This window comes from Sorex araneus, chromosome 6, assembly GCF_027595985.1.
Source record: "Sorex araneus isolate mSorAra2 chromosome 6, mSorAra2.pri, whole genome shotgun sequence".
Taxonomy (NCBI): domain Eukaryota; kingdom Metazoa; phylum Chordata; class Mammalia; order Eulipotyphla; family Soricidae; genus Sorex; species Sorex araneus.
The window spans coordinates 165,587,481-165,604,358 of NC_073307.1; the positions used below are offsets into that span (position 1 = coordinate 165,587,481).

The window sequence follows — 16,878 nt, forward strand, 5'->3', positions numbered from 1 at the left end:
CTGCTTCCCCCCGACCCCGACCCCGCGTCTAAGTACGCTTCATGCCGTGAAGACAATCTCGCCGGGCCCTTTGGCCTCCTCCGGCTCTTCTCTGCGTGGGACAGGCGGCGTGTGCAGTCTGCTCTGACGCTCTCCCACGGCAAGTGGACCTCGGCGTGGCCTGACGACTGCTCGCACACAGGCTCTGGGGACGTGATGGTCGTGCCGAGTCGGGGCTCGTGGCCGGCTCTGCCAGTCCTGACCAGGCCAGGCTCCCGCCCTCACGACCCCCCTTGCCAAGCCACCCGCAGCACACCCACTGACTTGCTGCAGGGGTGCCTTGGGCCACACTCAGCAGTGCTCAGGGAGCACTCCCGGCAGGGCGCAGGGGACCTTCTGGGGTGCTGCGGACAAGCCCCCGGTTGGCCAACAATAGTGAGTTTTGTTTTGCAGTATGGAACATAATCAAGGTAAAGAGAAAATGAAGTGAAATTCATCAGTTATACAGTGGGGGGTGGGGGGCGGGGGGTATACTGGGGATTCTGGTGGTGGAATATGGGCACTGGTGAAGGGATGGTGTTTGAATATGGTATAACTGAGACATAAACCTGAAAGCTGTGTATCTTTCCACATGGTGATATAATAAAAATTAAAAAAAAAAAAAAAGACCCCGGTTGGCTGCATGCGGACAAACACCTTCCTGCCACACTCCCTCCAGCCCGGAGAGGCGGCGTTTCAGGAAGAGAATCCTAGCAGCCTGCCACAGGCTGAGGGACAGGGGGACCGTGAGGCCCTCGCGATGTCCAGCCTCCCTGCAGCTGCGAGCCCGGGCTGGGGGGCTGGCACGTGGGCACCCCAGGAAGCTGGCATTGAAATGGTGCCTTGGGGATCGTGGAAAGGGGGGCTCAGAGCAGAGACCGCCCACGGGGAGCACAAAGGTGACCCCTATATGTTTGGGACAGTCGGAGCCTGTCACTGACAGCTGTGCTCCTCTCAGCCGTTTCCGGGTTCTTTCTAGAAGGTTCTATGCTCCGGTCCCTCGGGCCAATGGAAGGAGCGGAGATGTGACTGGTTCCCAGGACGGAGGCTCAGTGCGGGGTCCCAGAGAGGCACCAGGGCCATCTCCCAACACGGTGGCTGATGTTGGGGGCCTTCCTTTCTGGGGGTGCAGGGTGGGCGTCAGAGAGGTGAAGCCATCTCCTGACCTAAGGGCACTTTATTATCCGAGAAACAGAGCAGGGGGGCAGGGGGATGGAGGAGGGGGTGGGGGTTAGGTGGGGCTGGGAGAAGGGGGGGCCCAGACAAGGCGATGGCAGATGGCATCTAGAAACTTCCGGCGGCCGGGCTCCCCAGGAATGCGGCGCCCTGCTTCGGCGTCAGCCTAGCGAGACATCATTCGCACGAACTCTGCCGAGACAAAGCCAGGGTTGCCGTCTGCTCTCCGAGTCCCTCCAGGGCGAGGCCGAGCCCCGACCTCCAGGGGGACGGGCGGGGACAGCGGTCAGGGCCCGAAAGGACACCCCGGTCTGTCAGGGCCAGGAAGAGGGAGGGGGGGAAGGAGGGTGCCTGTGATTTTTGGGGTTTGGGGTCCCACCCGGCGATGCACAGGGGTCACTCCTGGCTCTGCACTCAGGAATCACTCCTGGCGCTGCTCGGGGGACCATGTGGGGTGCCGGGGATCGAACCCGGGTCGGCCGCGTGCAAGGCAAACGCCCGGCCAGTGAGCTGCGTCTCTGGCCCCGGAGGGGCTGTCTGATGTGGAGGGTGGGGGGTGGGGGAGGGAGCCCAGGCCTCAAGCCTTGCTTTCCCTCTTTGCTTGGGCCACAAGGAAGCTCAGGAAGAAGTTCGGGGCTGTTGCTGTGGAATTTGAATTTCCTGGGCCCAGACCCCCTCGGCAAAGAGGCAGCACAGTGGGTCAGGGGGGCCGTCTCAAGCCCCACCCACTTCCTCTGGCTTTCCTGGCCACCAACCTTCATTTTTTTTTTTTTTTTGCTTTTTGGGTCACACCCGGCAATGCACAGGGGGCACTTCTGGCTCATGCACTCAGGAATCACCCCTGGCGGTGCTCAGGGGACCATATGGGATGCTGGGAATTGAACCTGGGTTGGCCGCGTGCAAGGCAAACGCCCTACCCGCTGTGCTATCGCTCCAGCCCCCCACCAACCTTCTTTTCCTGCCCCTGCGGGCAATCTCATTCTCTCCTGAGCACCCCTGGCGGCGAGGGGGAGCCTGGGGGGCGCAGAGGGAGTCCCGGCTTAGGCCGCCGGCCTGGCTGGCGCCTGCCTGGCCGAGTCCCAGTAGCCGAGAACCGGTGAAGCCCGGGGCCTCCAGCACCAAGGGGCAGCGTCCCCCAGAGACACACCGGCAGGGCCGAGCACGTGCCTGCCTGGGTCCCTGGTACCCCGGAATCCGAGCTCTGAGCCACACGGGGGGGGGGGGTGGGGGGGGGAAGAGGGGTTGGGCTTGGTGCCCCGGGGCGGAGCCAGTACCTTCGAAGTCCACCAGGCCGTCGCCGTTGAGGTCCATGTCCTGGAGAATCTCGTCCGCCTCCCGCTGGCTCAGCCGCTCCCCCAGGAGGCCCTTGAGGGCCACGCGCAGCTCCCCGAAGCTGATGCGGCCGTCCCCGTTGGTGTCGAACTGCGGTGACGTTGGGCGCTAGTGGGACATGCCCCCCGCCCCCCGCCCCATGCCCCCCGCCCCGCCCCTGGCCCGCCCCCTCCCCCAGTGCCGGCACCTCCCGGAAGGCGTCGCGCAGTTCTCGGACCCCGATCATGTCGGCCGTCTCAGCCAGCAGCTTGGGGCCCATCAGCTCCACGAAGTCTTCAAAGTCCACCTTGCCGCCACCTGGGGCCACACCCACGCGAGACCTCAGCACCCTCCCCGCCCCACCCCTGCTGCTGTCCGTCCTCTCTTCTGCCGCCACTTCTCCCCCCCCAGGGACTGTCCCTCTGGGAACCACAGAGCGGACGGGCGTGTGTTGTGGGCATCACCCTCTCAGACAGGCACCGACTTGGCCCAGAAGGATGGCAGCCAACCCCAGCGATGCTCAGGGTGGACTCCCAGCTCAGTGCTCAGGGCTGACTCCCGGCTCTGTGCTCAGGCTGACTCCTGGCTCCACGCTCAGGGCCAACTGCAAGCTCTGTGTTCAGGACTGACTCCCAGTTCAGTGCTCAGGGCTTACTCCCAGCTCAGTGCTCAGAGCTGACTCCTGGCGGTAATCAGGGCACTCAGTGCAGTGCTGGGATTGAAAGGCCATGTTCGATACTGGTGGTGGGGAATGTGCACTGGTGGAGGGATGGGTGTTTGATCATTGTGAGATTGTAACCCAAACATGAAAGCTTGTAACTATCTCACGGTGATTCAATAAAATTAAAAAAAAAAAAAGCCGTGTCAAGCCAGACACCTTATCCCCTGGACTCTTCAATCCTTAAAAATAATTTTTTCAAACCTTCCCGAGGCATCCCCTCATTTTTCCAGTTTTCCCGGATCCGTGAGCCCCAGGGAGCTGACTGTGAGAACTTCCCTTTCATTGACAGTTTCCCCATCAGTGTCTGGTGGGGGGGGGGGCCGTACCCAGCGGTGCCGAGGGTCTGTTTCTGGCTCTGTGCTCAGGAGCGACCCCTGGCGGGAGACCCTATGTGGTGTCCAGGATTCCAGCCTGGTGGGCCTGTGCTTAACCCTGGCGCTCTCCCTCCCACCTGTGTTCTCTCAGCTGGGGGTGACCAGGCGGGGGACGGTCCTTGCCCTGCCCCCCTCATTCGGGAGGGCGAGGTTCTCTGGAGACACAGCTGGTCTGGAGAAGGACCAGGGCCCAGCCCTGCACCCAGGCCTGGCCCTGGCCTCCAGGGACGCGGTGTGTGGACGGGGAGGGCCGTGACGTACTGATTTGCTGGGAAATCTCGATGAGCTCCATCTCGGTGGGCATGTAGCCCAGCGTCCGCATGCAGGCGCCCAGCTCCTGGTAGCCGATGTAGCCGTCCTGGTCTCGGTCAAACTCCTGGAAGGCCGTCTGCAGCTCTGCCAGGCAGAGTGGGAGCCATCCTTTTCCCCCAAGGCCTCCAAACCCCAAAATGAACCAGCTCTCCTTTCTCTTGGTCCATCAGCCCCTTCTAAACACCCTTCTCTCTTGGCTGCCACAGGACCTTTGCACATGCCCTTTCCTTAATGCATTCTTCTAGCAATTACAGAAGAGCCATGGGTCAAGAAGAGGGAGAGAGGGAGGGAGAGAGGGAGAGAGAGGGAGGCAGAAAGGCAGGAAGCCCAGTAAGTCAGCAGTCTTGCAGACACGAGCCCTGGAAGGAGAGTCCCCTGCCCCCTGGGAGTCCTGTTCTGGCACACGTCCTGTCCTTCCCACTTGGTTCCACCTAGGAATGTTGCCCCGAAGGCCCGAGCGATTCTGCAGCAGGGAGAGTGCTTGCCTTGCATGCCGCCAACCTGGGTTCGATCCCCCGCACCCCGACTGCTGCTCCGAGCACTGTCAGGAGTAATTTCTGAGTGCAGAGCCAGCAGTAACCCCTGAGGAACGCTGGGTGTGGCCCCCAAACCACAACCCAAATAAAGGAAAAGTTTCCCTCTCAGCTTGCCCCTGGCCCGCCCTGTCCACATTGAGCTTGTGTCTGACTCAGGGGCCTGCCGGCTTGGCACGGCCGTGCCTGCTGGTCACCTGCGGGGCCCTGGGCAGCACCCAGGAAGCGCTGGCTGAGAGGAGGCATGGGAGGGGCCGTGAGCCCGGCCCTGGGGTGGGGGCCTGGCAGCGGGGCGGGTGCCAACCCCTCACCACCTCCCTGATGGGTATTTCTGTGTTTGGAGTTTTGGGTCACACCCAGGGAACATTCCTGGGGGTGCTTGAGGGACCGTGGGGGATGCTGGGAAGGAACTGGGGCCGGTCACGTTCCAGATCAAGCTTCCCGGCCCCCCTGCGGGTGGTCGTCCAGCCCCTGCTGTCTCCTTGCTTCCGCTTCCTCCTGGCGAGGAAGCACCCGCCCTGTGCCCACCCTGAGGCTGCCCCGTGCCCACCCTGAGCCTGCCCCGTGCCCACTCTGAGGCTATGCTCTACCCACCCCGTGTCCTCCGCGCATGCCCCATGCCCGCCCCAGGCCTGCTGCTTGCCTGCCTGTGCCTGCCTGTGCCCGTCCTATGTCCACCCCATGACATCTATGTCCACGTCTAGAAATCTCAAACTCGGTCTCACACCATTTACCTTCAATCTCCTCTGGGCGCAGCTCCCGGTCCTGAGGGGCGCAGAGAGATGAGGGGTTCTGGACCACCCAGGCAGTGCACCCCTCTCAGCTCCCCCCAACCCCCACACCCCGTGTTCCGGCCTGTGGGCGGGGCTTGTCCCGGCTCCACCCCTTCCCCGGTCCTAAGGGGTGTGGCTGGGCAGAGCCTCAGGCGGACGGGGGTCTGGGGTGGGGGGTTCAGCGTGGCCTTGCGCCCCTGTCAGTCTGTCTCTGGGGTCCCTCTGCGCCTGCTTCCCCGTGCCCCCCCTTCCCGTGGCTGTCCCCATCTGGGCGCCAGCAGACGTTGACCACGACGCTCGGCCAGAGAAAGATGCAGGCGGGTGCCCCCAAGCCAGACAGCCCCTCATGCCTGGCCGGACCCCCCAGGTCCCGGGGGTGGGGCTAGGGTTGTGTCGGGGGGTGTCTCCGTGGGGGGCCCAGGCTGTCTCCCGCAGTCCTGCAGCAGAGCTGGACGTGAAGGGGCGCAGTGGCTTCTGGGCTGGGCCTCACCCCTCCCTCCACCCCCTTGGTGTCTCGGGAACCCCGTGGGAAGGGGCACATCTGGGGGTCCGTCATCCCCTCACAGTTCAGAGGGCAAATCACCCGGGACGGCCCAGGACTCGGCTAAGGCCGCTCAGTAAGTGGGGGCTGGGGGCCCGGGGACCCCTGGCTGCAGGCTCTGAGTCTGGGGTGGGTGGGGGCTGCGGCAGGGCAGGACGAGCGGGGGGCGGGGGGTGGGCTGTGCCGGTGAGCGCCGAGCCTGAGGTGGGCCGAGTCTGGGGGCTTCCTGGGCACGCAGACCCCCTCTCCATCTGTTTTACCCCCTCCACTGCCCCGGGCTCTGATCCTGCAGGCCTGGAGTCGGGGAGGGGGTCGCCAAGGCGGCCCCTCCCTCAGCCCCTGCTGCAGCGGCCGTGCTGGAGGGAGCCCCGGGGTGTGTGGGGAGCACGGGGCGGGTCCTAATCCGGGTGGTCTCCAAGCATCTCTGCAGTGAGGGCGGCTGCCCGGCCCGCAGCCCGGCACCCCAATCCAGGGAGCTTTCCCGCCCGCCCAGCCCTGGGCCCCCCGTCCGTGCCGGGGCCCTGCTCTCTGCATGGCCTGCCCCCTGCCTTGGCACCCCTGCCGTGTGCGGGGGCTGCAGGCCCCGGGGGGGGGGGCTCAGAGGGCAGGCGGGAGGACCCCCACTGAGCCTGCCCCATCCATACCGGGGTGCCCTCCTGGCTCCGAGCAGGGGCTCCCCCCCCCGCGCCCCCCTTACCTGCCCGTAGGCCGCCTGGACCTCGGCCTCCAGTGCTCGCAGTCGGGCGCGCCTCGTGGCGGCCGGGCTGGCGGCGGGGCCGTGGCTGGGCCCTGGGGTGCCCGCGGCCGGGGTGCCCTCCGCAGGGCCCGGGGGGAGGGCCATGGAGTCCAGGCTGGCCGCCCGCGGTGGCAAAGGGCCCCACACCAGTGCCTGGCCCTCTGCTTCCTGAGGGAGGGGGTTTGTGGGCGAGTCGGCCGGCCGGGAAAGACCCCACCCCAGTTCCAGGCCTGGCCCCATCACCTCCCCCTCTAGGTGTGCCCAGCCCCTCTCTGCCCCAGGGCTCTGCCCTCTGACCCCACACCTGTCCAGCCGTGCCGCCCGACCCTCCTTCTCGCGGTGGCTGCCCCCGTCCATCGGCTCCTCCTGTCCTGCCCCTCCTCCCCCCAGCCGCCCTCCCAGCTTCGGAGAGTTTGATCCCCCCCAGCTCTGCGCTGCCCCCACACCGGGTCTCAGGGCCAGCGGACGGCCGGGCCCAGGGCCACTCACCTCCCAGCGTGCTCTGCACCCCCGGAATGAGGCCAGCCGGCCGCCCGGCCCTGCTCCAGCCGCTCATGATTTATTCACCTGCCCCCGTCCCCCCACCCGCAGGCTCTGTCCAGGGCAATCAGACCCCACTTGGAGGCCCCCGCCTGACACACGAGCCTCGGGGCCCGTGGGGCCGCTCCTGGATTCCTCCTGCAAACGCTGGAAACTGGCTGGGACCGGCCTGGGCCAGCTGGAGGGCCACAGGGCAGCCCCTCTGCCGAGAGTCCCGGCCAGAAGTGACCCCAGTGACTGGGGGATGGACCAGGCAGCACCAGGAGGACTTCCTGGAGGAGGCAGCATTCCAGCCATTGCCCAGCAAGGTTGAACCTGTGCCTGGCCCAGGGTGAGCACTGGGGTCCCTGGCAGGGACAAGTCATGGACTGAGTGTTGGGGCTGGAATCCACAGGCGTGTTGGGTGGAGGCCCCAGGAGAAACCCTGCAGGGGAGGCGTAGAGAGAACGTCGGAGGGGAGATGGGGCTGTGGCCCAGTGGGCAGCGTGTGTGTGGAGGGCCTGGGTTCACCTGGGCACCATGGGGAGCACCAAGTCAGAGTAGTCCTGAGCAAGGCTGGGTGTGCCCCATGCTGCAAGAAAGAAGAAGGAGGGAAGGGGAGGGGAAGGGAAGGAAGGGATGGAAGGACGGAAGGAAGAAAGGAAGGGACAGACCGGAAGTTGGAAGGGAGGATGGAAGGAAGGAAAGGAGGAAGGAAGGAAGGAAGGAAGGAAGGAAGGAAGGAAGGAAGGAAGGAAGGAAGGAAGGAAGGAAGGAAAGGAAGGGAAGGAGGGAGGGAGAGAGAGAGGGAGGGAAAAAACGGAGACGGGACCACAGCGAACACAGTGTGTAGAGCACTTGCCTTGCGCACGCTGACCTGGGTTCCATCCCCAGCATCCCCTATGCTTCCTGAGCACTGCAAGGTATGATCCCTGAGCACACAGCTAGGAGTAACCCCTGAGCACTGGTGAGTGTGCCCCTACAAGAAAAAAAAAAGAAAGGGAGGGAAGGAAAGACGGAAGGAGTCGGCAAGGGAGTTGGCGGAGGGAGAGGCTCTCAGCAGCCTCCGGGGCCCTCCCCGCCGTGGTGGGCGGGACGGTGGGTGCTGATGGGGGCGGGCGTAGGAGTGCCAGGAAGACGATGGCCATGGGCGCGGGGAGTGTCGGCGGGGCAGATGGGGGCTGGAGGGTCGGGGGAGAGATGGTCAGTGGGTATCTGATGGGGGAGGAGGACCAGGCCCTGGGTGCCAGCGAGAGGCTGGAGGGGGGTGGGTGGGGGTGGCTGGGTGGCTGGGTGGGCAGGGGCTAGGTGGGTGGCTGGGTGGGTGGGGGCTAGGTGGGTGGCTGGGTGGGTGGGGGCTAGGTGGGTGGCTGGGTGGCTGACTGGGTGGGGGCTGGGTGGCTGGGTGGGCAGGGGGCTAGGTGGGTGGCTGGGTGGCTGGGTGGGCAGGGGGCTAGGTGGGTGGCTGGGTGGCTGGGTGGCTGGGTGGGCAGGGGCTAGGTGGGTGGCTGGGTGGCTGGGTGGGCGGGGGGCTGGCTGGGTCCCTGCTGACGTCCTCACGGAAAGCGCCCATTAGCATCTTGCCTTGGAGTCCTCTGGCAGTGCTCCAAGTGCGCCCAGCTCTGTGCTGCGGCAGGGCTGGCAGTGCCAGGGTGGGGGCACCGGAGCAGGCCGCACCCAGCCTCCTGGTGCAGAGCCCGAGCCCGCCCATGGCGCCGTCCCGCCCTCCCGACCGTCTTATCTCGAGGGCGCAGAGCCCGCCCGTGTGAGCAAAGACAGGGCTCCGTCTCCGGCTGTCCCCGTCCCCTCTCTGGGGCGAGCGCCCCCCGCTCCCTCGCGTGCCAGCTACTCGGCCCTGCCAGCGCCAGTGCAGGGACAGTGCCGCGCCACCTCACCTCCGTGACGTCACAGCCTCCATGTGGCGGGCTGCGGGGGCGAGTCCTGTGCGACACAGCACTTGGGGGACTGCAGCAGGGGGCCTGGCTTCAGTCTGATGCGGGTGGGCCCCGCGGTGGCTCAGGTGAGGCGGGAGGAGAGAGACGGTCCCTTTCTCCGATCCGCCTCCGCCACCCTGGCAAGACCCAGCCGGGAAGGCTAAGACTGGTAAGAGCGGCAGTGAGCCACCACCACCCCCCCCGCCAGCCCCACCAGGGGGCCATCAGGCCACACTTGACACCCACTTGGTCTCCCCGGCATGGGAGTTGATCCCCGCCACCCAATTTCTCGGGGAGCCGAAGACTGAGGTTGGGTCGAGGATTTGCTCTTTGCAGGAGATGAAAGTCAGTCCTGGGCCTGACCCAGGGTGACCGGATTCTTCTTTTTTTTTTTTTTTTTTTTCTTTTTGGGTCACACCCAACAGTGCACAGGGGTTACTCCTGGCTCTGCACTCAGGAATTATCCCTGGCCGTGCTGGGGGACCATATGGGATGCTGGGAATTGAACCCGGGTCGGCCGCGTGCAAGGCAAACGCCCTACCCGTTGTGCTGTTGCTCCAGCCCCTATTTGGAGGCTTTTGAGGGTGTGGAGGGAGGGAAACAGGAGAGTAACACACTCAAGGGAGAACGTGGCCTCTCCACGGGCGGAGAGAGCCCGGCACACACCCCAGCATCAGGCAGGAAGGTGCCCGTCTCAGGAGGGGACATGCGGGTGCCACATGTGCTCGGCCACGTGGCCACATGGGCTCGGGAGCATACGTGCGCCCTCCCTTTGTTCAAGGCGGCTTTTATAAGGTTTTTCCAAGCTGCCCCCACGTGGGGCTTTCTAGCCAGATAAGAGTTCGCTGCTAGGGTTGTTGCTAAGTGGGTCGAGCTGGGAGTGGTTTCGATTGAAACGCCTTCTCCTGACCTGTAGTCCTGCGGGGTCTTCCCTCGGAGGGTGGGTGCAGCCTTCTCCGGTCTGGGCTAACTGAGGGTTAACCAGAGGAGAGGAAGGAATCGGAAGGTTCCCTGGGAATGTCTGCCGGGCCCTTTCCGCAGGGAGGGGCCTTTCCTGTCTCTGCGCAACAGGTTCATGGGGCCAGAGACCCACGGGGCGTCAGGCGCTTACCTCGCACTGGCCGGAACAGACTCAGCTCCCAGCACATAGTCCCCGAGCACTGTCAGGGCTACTCCTGGGCACAGAACCAGGAACAGCCCCCCAGCACTGCCGACTGCCCGAACTCCTCTCCCTGAACCCCCCCCCAAAAAAATAAAACCACTAACAAGAAAACATAAGTTCCTGTTAGTACCCAGATTTGAGAGACGGGGGAACCGTACCCAGCAGTGCTCAGGGCTTGCTCCTGACCCTGTGCTCAGGGGTCACTCCTGGCGGGATTGGGGGACCATACGGGTGCCCGGGGTTGAACCTGCGTCGGTCACATACACCTGGCCCATGCACACGGATGTTGACTGGGGCACTTTTCCAGGTAGCTCCAAGGTGGGACTGCCCATGTGACCCCCAGGCACGTGCACACGGGTCCCAGGTGCATAAGGGGTGACCCGGGACTCACGTCTTCAGGGAGGAGCCCGGTGACCTGCCCGAGAGAAGCCGCCGGGCTCTGCTGGCGAGAGACGCCTGGAAGAGGCCGATCCTCAGGCCGAGAACTGTGTGTGCGGGGAGGCGCGCTGGGGAGTGGGGAACATACGGGGAACACACGGGCTTGCTTTGCATGTTGTGGGTGCAAGAACTCTCTAGAATCAGAGAGCAGCTACGGCTGCACAGGCCGCAGTAGGGCCCACGCCCAGGCTCCAGGCTCGGCTGGGTGAGCTTTGGGCAGCAACCGAGCTGGGTCTGCACCCCTGGGGCGACTGGAGACAGAGGGGAGGGTTCCTGCAACCTCTGCCTGCTGCCCTTCGAGCACTGCACACAGTCGGGGTGCAAGTCTGGGCTGAGAACCCGCTCCTGGCCAGGCAGCCGGGGAGGGCCAGGTGTGGACTCCGTGGCCCTGTGCTCTGTGTGTGTGTGTGTGTGTGTGTGTGTGTGAGAGAGAGAGAGAGAGAGAGAGAGAGAGAGAGAGAGAGAGAGAGAGAGAGAGAGAGAGGCTCCTAGGCCCCCGTGCTATGTGTGTGTGTGCGTGTATGTGGGTGTGACTCCGTGGCCCCCGTGCTGTGTGTGTGTGTGTGTGAGAGAGAGAGAGAGGCTCCTAGGCCCCCATGCTGTGTGTGTGTGTGCGTGTATGTGTGTGTGTGTGAGACTCCTTGGCCCTGTGCTCTGTGTGTGTGTGTGTGTGAGAGAGAGAGAGAGGCTCCTAGGCCCCCATGCTGTGTGTGTGTGTGCGTGTATGTGTGTGTGTGTGAGACTCCTTGGCCCTGTGCTCTGTGTGTGTATGTGTGTGTGTATGAGACTCCTTGGCCCCATGCTCCGTGTGTGTATGTGTGTGTGTGTGTGTGTGTGTGAGAGAGAGAGAGAGAGAGAGAGAGAGGCTCCTAGGCCCCCGTGCTATGTGTGTGTGTGCGTGTATGTGGGTGTGACTCCGTGGCCCCCGTGCTGTGTGTGTGTGTGTGTGTGTGAGAGAGAGAGAGAGGCTCCTAGGCCCCCATGCTGTGTGTGTGTGTGCGTGTATGTGTGTGTGTGTGAGACTCCTTGGCCCTGTGCTCTGTGTGTGTATGTGTGTGTGTATGAGACTCCTTGGCCCCATGCTCCGTGTGTGTGTGTGTGTGTGTGAGAGAGAGAGAGAGAGAGAGAGAGAGAGGTTCCTAGGTCCCCATGCTGTGTGTGTGTGTGTGTGTGTGTGTGTGTGTGACTCCGTGGCCCCCGTGCTCTGTGTGTGTGTGTGAGACTCCTTTGCCCCGTGCTCCGTGTGTGTGTGTGTGTGTGTGTGTGTGTATATGTGAGTGTGTGTTGGGGGCTGGAACACAAGGTGTGCTATGCCCTCAGTTTCCAAGCTGCAAGCCATGTGGAGTCTGGCCTGCCATGTGGAGTCTGCCGTTCTGCTGCTTCTGAGGAAGCCTCTGGAGAGCCTGGGAAGGGGCAACCGCGGGGACTGGCTGGGTGTCAGGCAGGGCCGCGGGGTAACAGGGCCTGGAGGACACGGTGCTGGCTTCCCCCAGCCAGGACAGATTGGGGCTCAGCGCAAGGTACTTGTGTTCCCCCACAGCACCACCAGGCGGCGCCCTCGAGCAGAGCCAGGAACAATGCCTGAGCACCATCCAGCGAGGCCCAAGGTGCGCGCCGCGCCCCAAGCTTGGAGATGGTTCCAGGGGCGGGAGTGCCTGGGTACCCAAGCTCGTTCTCCAGCACCACATGGTCCCCTGCGCTCTGCCAGGGGCTGGCCTGCACAATGAGCTCGGAGCGGAGCAGCCTCTGAGCGTCGCTAGGTGTGACCCCATCAAATCAAAATTAAACACAAAAAGTTTTGCAGAAGCGCGTGCTTTGTAGAAGAGTGAAGGTTAAAAGGGGGGCCCTGAAATCCCAGGGCTTGAGTCCCGTGTACTAGCTGTGTGGCCTGGGGAAGTCACTGAGCCTTTCCGTGCTGCCAGAGGACTCCTTAGAAAACGAAGGTCAGGAGTAGCACGTCTTGGAGGGTGTCTGGACTTCGCACAGTCGCTGACCCTTTGCGGGGGTGCTGATCAGGGAGGGGCACTGGGTCGGCGATGCAGTCGCTCTCACGGCGCTGGGGGGCGGGAGGGCGCGGGGCGCTCCTGCAAAGCCAAGGTGCGCCCGCGTGGGGGGCAGGTGCCCGGGGAGGGCGCGGGGCGCTCCTGCAAAGCCAAGGTGCGAGGCGTGGGGGGCAGATGCCCAGGGAGGGCGTGGGGCGCTCGGCAAAGCCAAAGTGCCCGGGCGTTGGGGACAGGTGGCCGGGACCCGGTGATCGGGCATTCCCGGGGCGGGACGGGGCGGGGTGAAGGGAGGAGCGAACCAAACTATAAGGCCTGGGGCTCCCGCGTCTCCTGACACCCGCACTTCGCCAGGAGCCAGTGAGTAGGGTCGGCCGGTGGGGGCGGGGTCGGGCTGGCCACCCGGAGCGTCAGACCCCCAGCTCCCTGGCTCGGGCGTCCTCATTCATCGCCCTGTCTGTCTGTCTGTCTCTCCTAGTGCCGCCTTACACCATCGTCTACTTCCCCGTCCGAGGTGGGTCCCGCGCGCTCAGGACGGCCAAGGGCACGGCCAGGTGCAACCCCCGACACCAGGCAGTTTTCTGCGCGCTGGCCTGGACGGGGAGGCTGGGGTCTGGGCGCTGAGATTCCAGGACGGACTTTGGGGCCGGGACTGCGGGGGTGTGGGCGGAGCCTCACTTATGGGCGGGGCCTGGACGGTAGGTGGGATCATTTGTAGGCGGGACCGGAATCTGGTTTGTGGGCGGGGCCGGGCTCCTAGTCCGCGGGCCGGAGGTGGACTTTGGGACTGGGATGGCGGGACCGGGGCTTAGTTTGTGGGCGGGGCCCGGGCGATGGGCGGGATTCTTTGTAGGCGGGACCGGAATCTGGTTTGTGGGCGTGGCCTCATTGATGGGCGGGGAAGAGGGCGTCAGAGGCGGGGCCTGACCCACTTTCCATGCTCAGGCATCACTCCTGGCAGGGCTGGGGGACCATATGGGGTGGCGGGGACCCACCCCCGGTCGCCAACATGCAGGCAAGTGTCTTACCCGCTGTTCTATGGCTCTGGCCCCATTGGGGCTGCATCCTCTTGGGTCCAAAGGCAACTGCCCTGGGGGACCCCGCGTCTGCCCCTTTCTTCAAGGCCGTCGGGGTCCCGGTTTCCATTCTTTCCCCATGGTTCATCCTCTCCCGTGAAGGCTCAAAGGTTGGGATTTCTGGGGCCGAAGCGATAGTGCAGCGGGGAGGGTGCTTGGCTCGTGTACAGCTGACCCCGGGTTCAATCCCTGGCATCCCACATAATCTCTGGAGCACTGCCAGCAGTGACTCCTGCGCGCAGAGCCAGGAGTCAGCCCTGAGCACTCACGGGTACGACCCCAAAACAGAACAAAACGAAAAGCTGGGATTTCTACCCTGCCCTTGTTCCTTCCCCTGACACTTCTTCCCCTGCTGTCAAGCTGGGCCCTGTGCCCTCCGCCTGTCCCCTGGGCCCCTGCAGCCCAGTCCAGTCCCCAGCTTGCTGCAGGGCTGGCTCCCCACATCCTGCCGCCTGCGGATGCACAAACATCCCCAGGGGATGCGAACCTGGGCTCCCTGAGCCCGCTGCACCCGGCATGCTGGAGCCCGGGTCCCGCAGCCACTGCCCTGTCCCCCTGCGCAGGGCGCTGCGAGGCCACGCGCATGCTGCTGGCTGACCAGGGCCAGAGCTGGAAGGAGGAGGTGGTGCCCAGGGAGACCTGGATGCAGAGCCCGCTCAAGGCCTCGTGTGTGAGTGAGCACGGGAGGGCCCTGCGGGGAGGGGGCAGGCGGGCCGGGCGCCCCAAGTTCACCCAGCTGTGCCCCCCGCAGCTGTACGGGCAGCTCCCCAAGTTCCAGGACGGAGACCTGACGCTGTACCAGTCCAACGCCATCCTGCGGCACCTGGGCCGCACTCTGGGTGAGTGGGGGCTGGGGGAGGGCGGGGGCCTGGGGTCACTGAAGGACCCCCCACCCCGCCCCATGTCCGCAGAGGACAGGAAGGCCAGAGCCCCTCTCAGCAGACTCCAAGTTCTGGACGGGCCCTGGGCCCCACGGGTGCGTGCAGGAAGGCCCCAGGCCATGGAGGTGGGCCTGACCCCTCCCCACTCTGGCCCTGTGGGGGTCCGTGCAGAGAGCAGGCCTGCGCCCCAGTTCTCGGGGGGCAGGATTGTGTTGGGGCCCCAGAAAGGCGGCAGACGGGCTGTCAGGCGGCTTCTCAGCACCCGGGGGAGCGGTCCGTGGCCCGCTGCAGACCCCCCTTCCTTTTCCTGTCCCTCTGCTGGCGTGGACAGCGGGAGGGGCCGGGTGGAGGACACTCAGGCAGGACGTGTGTGTGTGTGACACGGGGACACGGGGTGTGACACAGGCCACAGCCAAAGGCGTTGCGGGAGGTGGCCTGGGGGGCAGCGGGGACCCCGGGACCAGCTCAGAGTCTGAGCCGGGCCCTGCGGCTGAGCAGGGCTTTATGGCAAGGACGCGCGGACGGCGGCTCAGGTGGACATGGTGAATGACGGCGTGGAGGACCTCCGCAAGCGCTGCAGCCACCTCATCCACCACAACTACGTGAGTGGGACCGTCTCGGTGCTGGGGGGGCGGGGCAGGGCAGAGACCACGGTGCCCGCTGGAGCCATCTACTCCGCAGGAAGAGGGCAAGGCCCAGTACGTCCAGGAGCTGCCCGGGCGCCTGAAGCCGTTTGAGACGCTGCTGGCCCAGAACCAGGGCGGCCAGGCCTTCATCGTGGGTGACCAGGTGAGTGCTGCGCCACTTCCCCCACTATAGGCCCATTTCTCAGAAGGGTCAACCGAGTCCCATGGCGGCCACTTCTTTACACCCAGAGTTCTGGGCCCTGCGGCCCCACCCTGGCCTCCCTTTCTCCGGCCCTGGCCCACGTCCCTCCTGTGTCCGCCCTGCAGATCTCCTTCGCCGACTACAACCTGCTGGACTTCCTCCTGGCCCACCAGCTCCTGGCCCCCGGCTGCCTGGACTTGCTGCCGCTGCTCTCGGCCTACGTGGCCCGCCTGAGCGCCCGGCCCAAGCTCAAGGCCTTCCTGGCCTCCCCCGAGCACGTGAACCGCCCCGTCTTTAGAAACCGCAAGATTTGAGCCCCTGTGGCTCCCCAGCGAGAGGGTCTGTCCTGGGGAACCAATAAACACGCTAGATGGGAGACTGTGGTGTGGTCTCTAAGGGGCCAGCTGGGCACACAGAGGGCCCTGCTGCCCATCCCCAGACTGGACTTTTGGCATCAGGGGCATGACCCTGCCCAGAGATAGAGCACAGTTCCCAAGTCCCAGGAGAGAGACCACAACTTCAAACCTTTGGGATCCAACCAGGGGAGACTTCCTGTAGGAGGTGGCAGCCTCAAGGGCACTCAGGCTTATAGCAGGTGGGGACACCATGTTGATCTGCAGTGAGGAGTTCCATCCCCCGGACACAGGGCTAAGGTGACCTCACACACTCAGATGTGGACGCGCATGGCCACAGACACCCCAGGCCATCAGCTGATGTCCAGAGGGTCACAGGGTGTAAGGCTGGAAGGACAGACCCTTGGATTATCTGTGTCTGTTTTTGCTAGGAATCAAACCCAGGGCCGCATCTGCTGCTGGCCCTGGCCGGGAGGTGTCACGGAAGACCCCGCTTAACACCGAGCCCTCCTTGATGTCCCTGGGGTGGCCGTCCCCACGGGGAGTCCTTCCCACTGCTTGGCCAATTGCCCTGCCCAAGGCCGCCGCCTCTTGGCTCCGGAAAGCCCAGCCCAGTGCGTGTTTGACCCCCGCTGTCACCCGGCTCCCCTGGCCGCCTTCCTGTACCAGGCCCGTACCATAGGCGTGTGACCCCAGCCCGGCCAACTGGGGCGCGCACATGACCAGTGGGTTTATCAGCTACCCCCACGCTGCCCCCTGGCCCAGCCCCAGCTGGCCAGCTGCCCGGGGCTCCTGTTGAGACGGGCTGGCCTTGCGGTGCACGAGACTGTGATGACTTGGGCCCGAGCTGCCTGTGGGTGCATTTTTGTGTCTGCATGGATGTGTCTGTGTGCATATATGTGTGTGTGCGCGCATCTGTGTGTGTGCACCCATATGTGTGCATCTGTGTGTACATGTGCCTACGTACATGTGTGCCTTGTATATGTGCATGTGTCTCTGTGTGTGTCTTTATCTGTGTGTCTGTATATGCATAGGTGTCTGTGTGTCTGTCCATGTGTGCCTGCGTCTGTGCTGTGTCTGTGTGTCTGCCTCTATGCTCGCAAGCGTCTGTTTCAGTGTCTGCCTGTGTGACGTACTCACCTCCTCCGTCCTCCCCCAGCTTGGTCCCAGGAGCCCAGAGTGCGTCTGTTTT

General features: G+C 64.6%; 2 protein-coding genes across 2 annotated transcripts; one reads left to right on the plus strand and one right to left on the minus strand.

The window, feature by feature from the left end:
• Positions 1-1,273: 1,273 nt before the first annotated feature.
• Positions 1,274-6,852, minus strand: CABP2 (calcium binding protein 2). Its single transcript, XM_055143829.1, has 7 exons — positions 6,793-6,852; positions 6,457-6,663; positions 5,180-5,210; positions 3,862-3,996; positions 2,714-2,823; positions 2,469-2,616; positions 1,274-1,386 (listed from the first exon to the last, which is right to left on the minus strand). Exons 1-7 carry the CDS (start codon positions 6,850-6,852, stop codon positions 1,361-1,363), a joined length of 717 nt encoding a protein of 238 aa, XP_054999804.1. The 3' UTR covers positions 1,274-1,360.
• A 7,339-nt stretch (positions 6,853-14,191) lies between these two features.
• GSTP1 (glutathione S-transferase pi 1) lies at positions 14,192-15,647 on the plus strand. The gene is made up of 5 exons (XM_004618563.2): positions 14,192-14,294; positions 14,376-14,463; positions 15,004-15,107; positions 15,187-15,294; positions 15,459-15,647. Exons 1-5 carry the CDS (start codon positions 14,208-14,210, stop codon positions 15,645-15,647), a joined length of 576 nt encoding a protein of 191 aa, XP_004618620.2. The 5' UTR covers positions 14,192-14,207.
• The last annotated feature ends 1,231 nt before the right edge of the window (positions 15,648-16,878 follow it).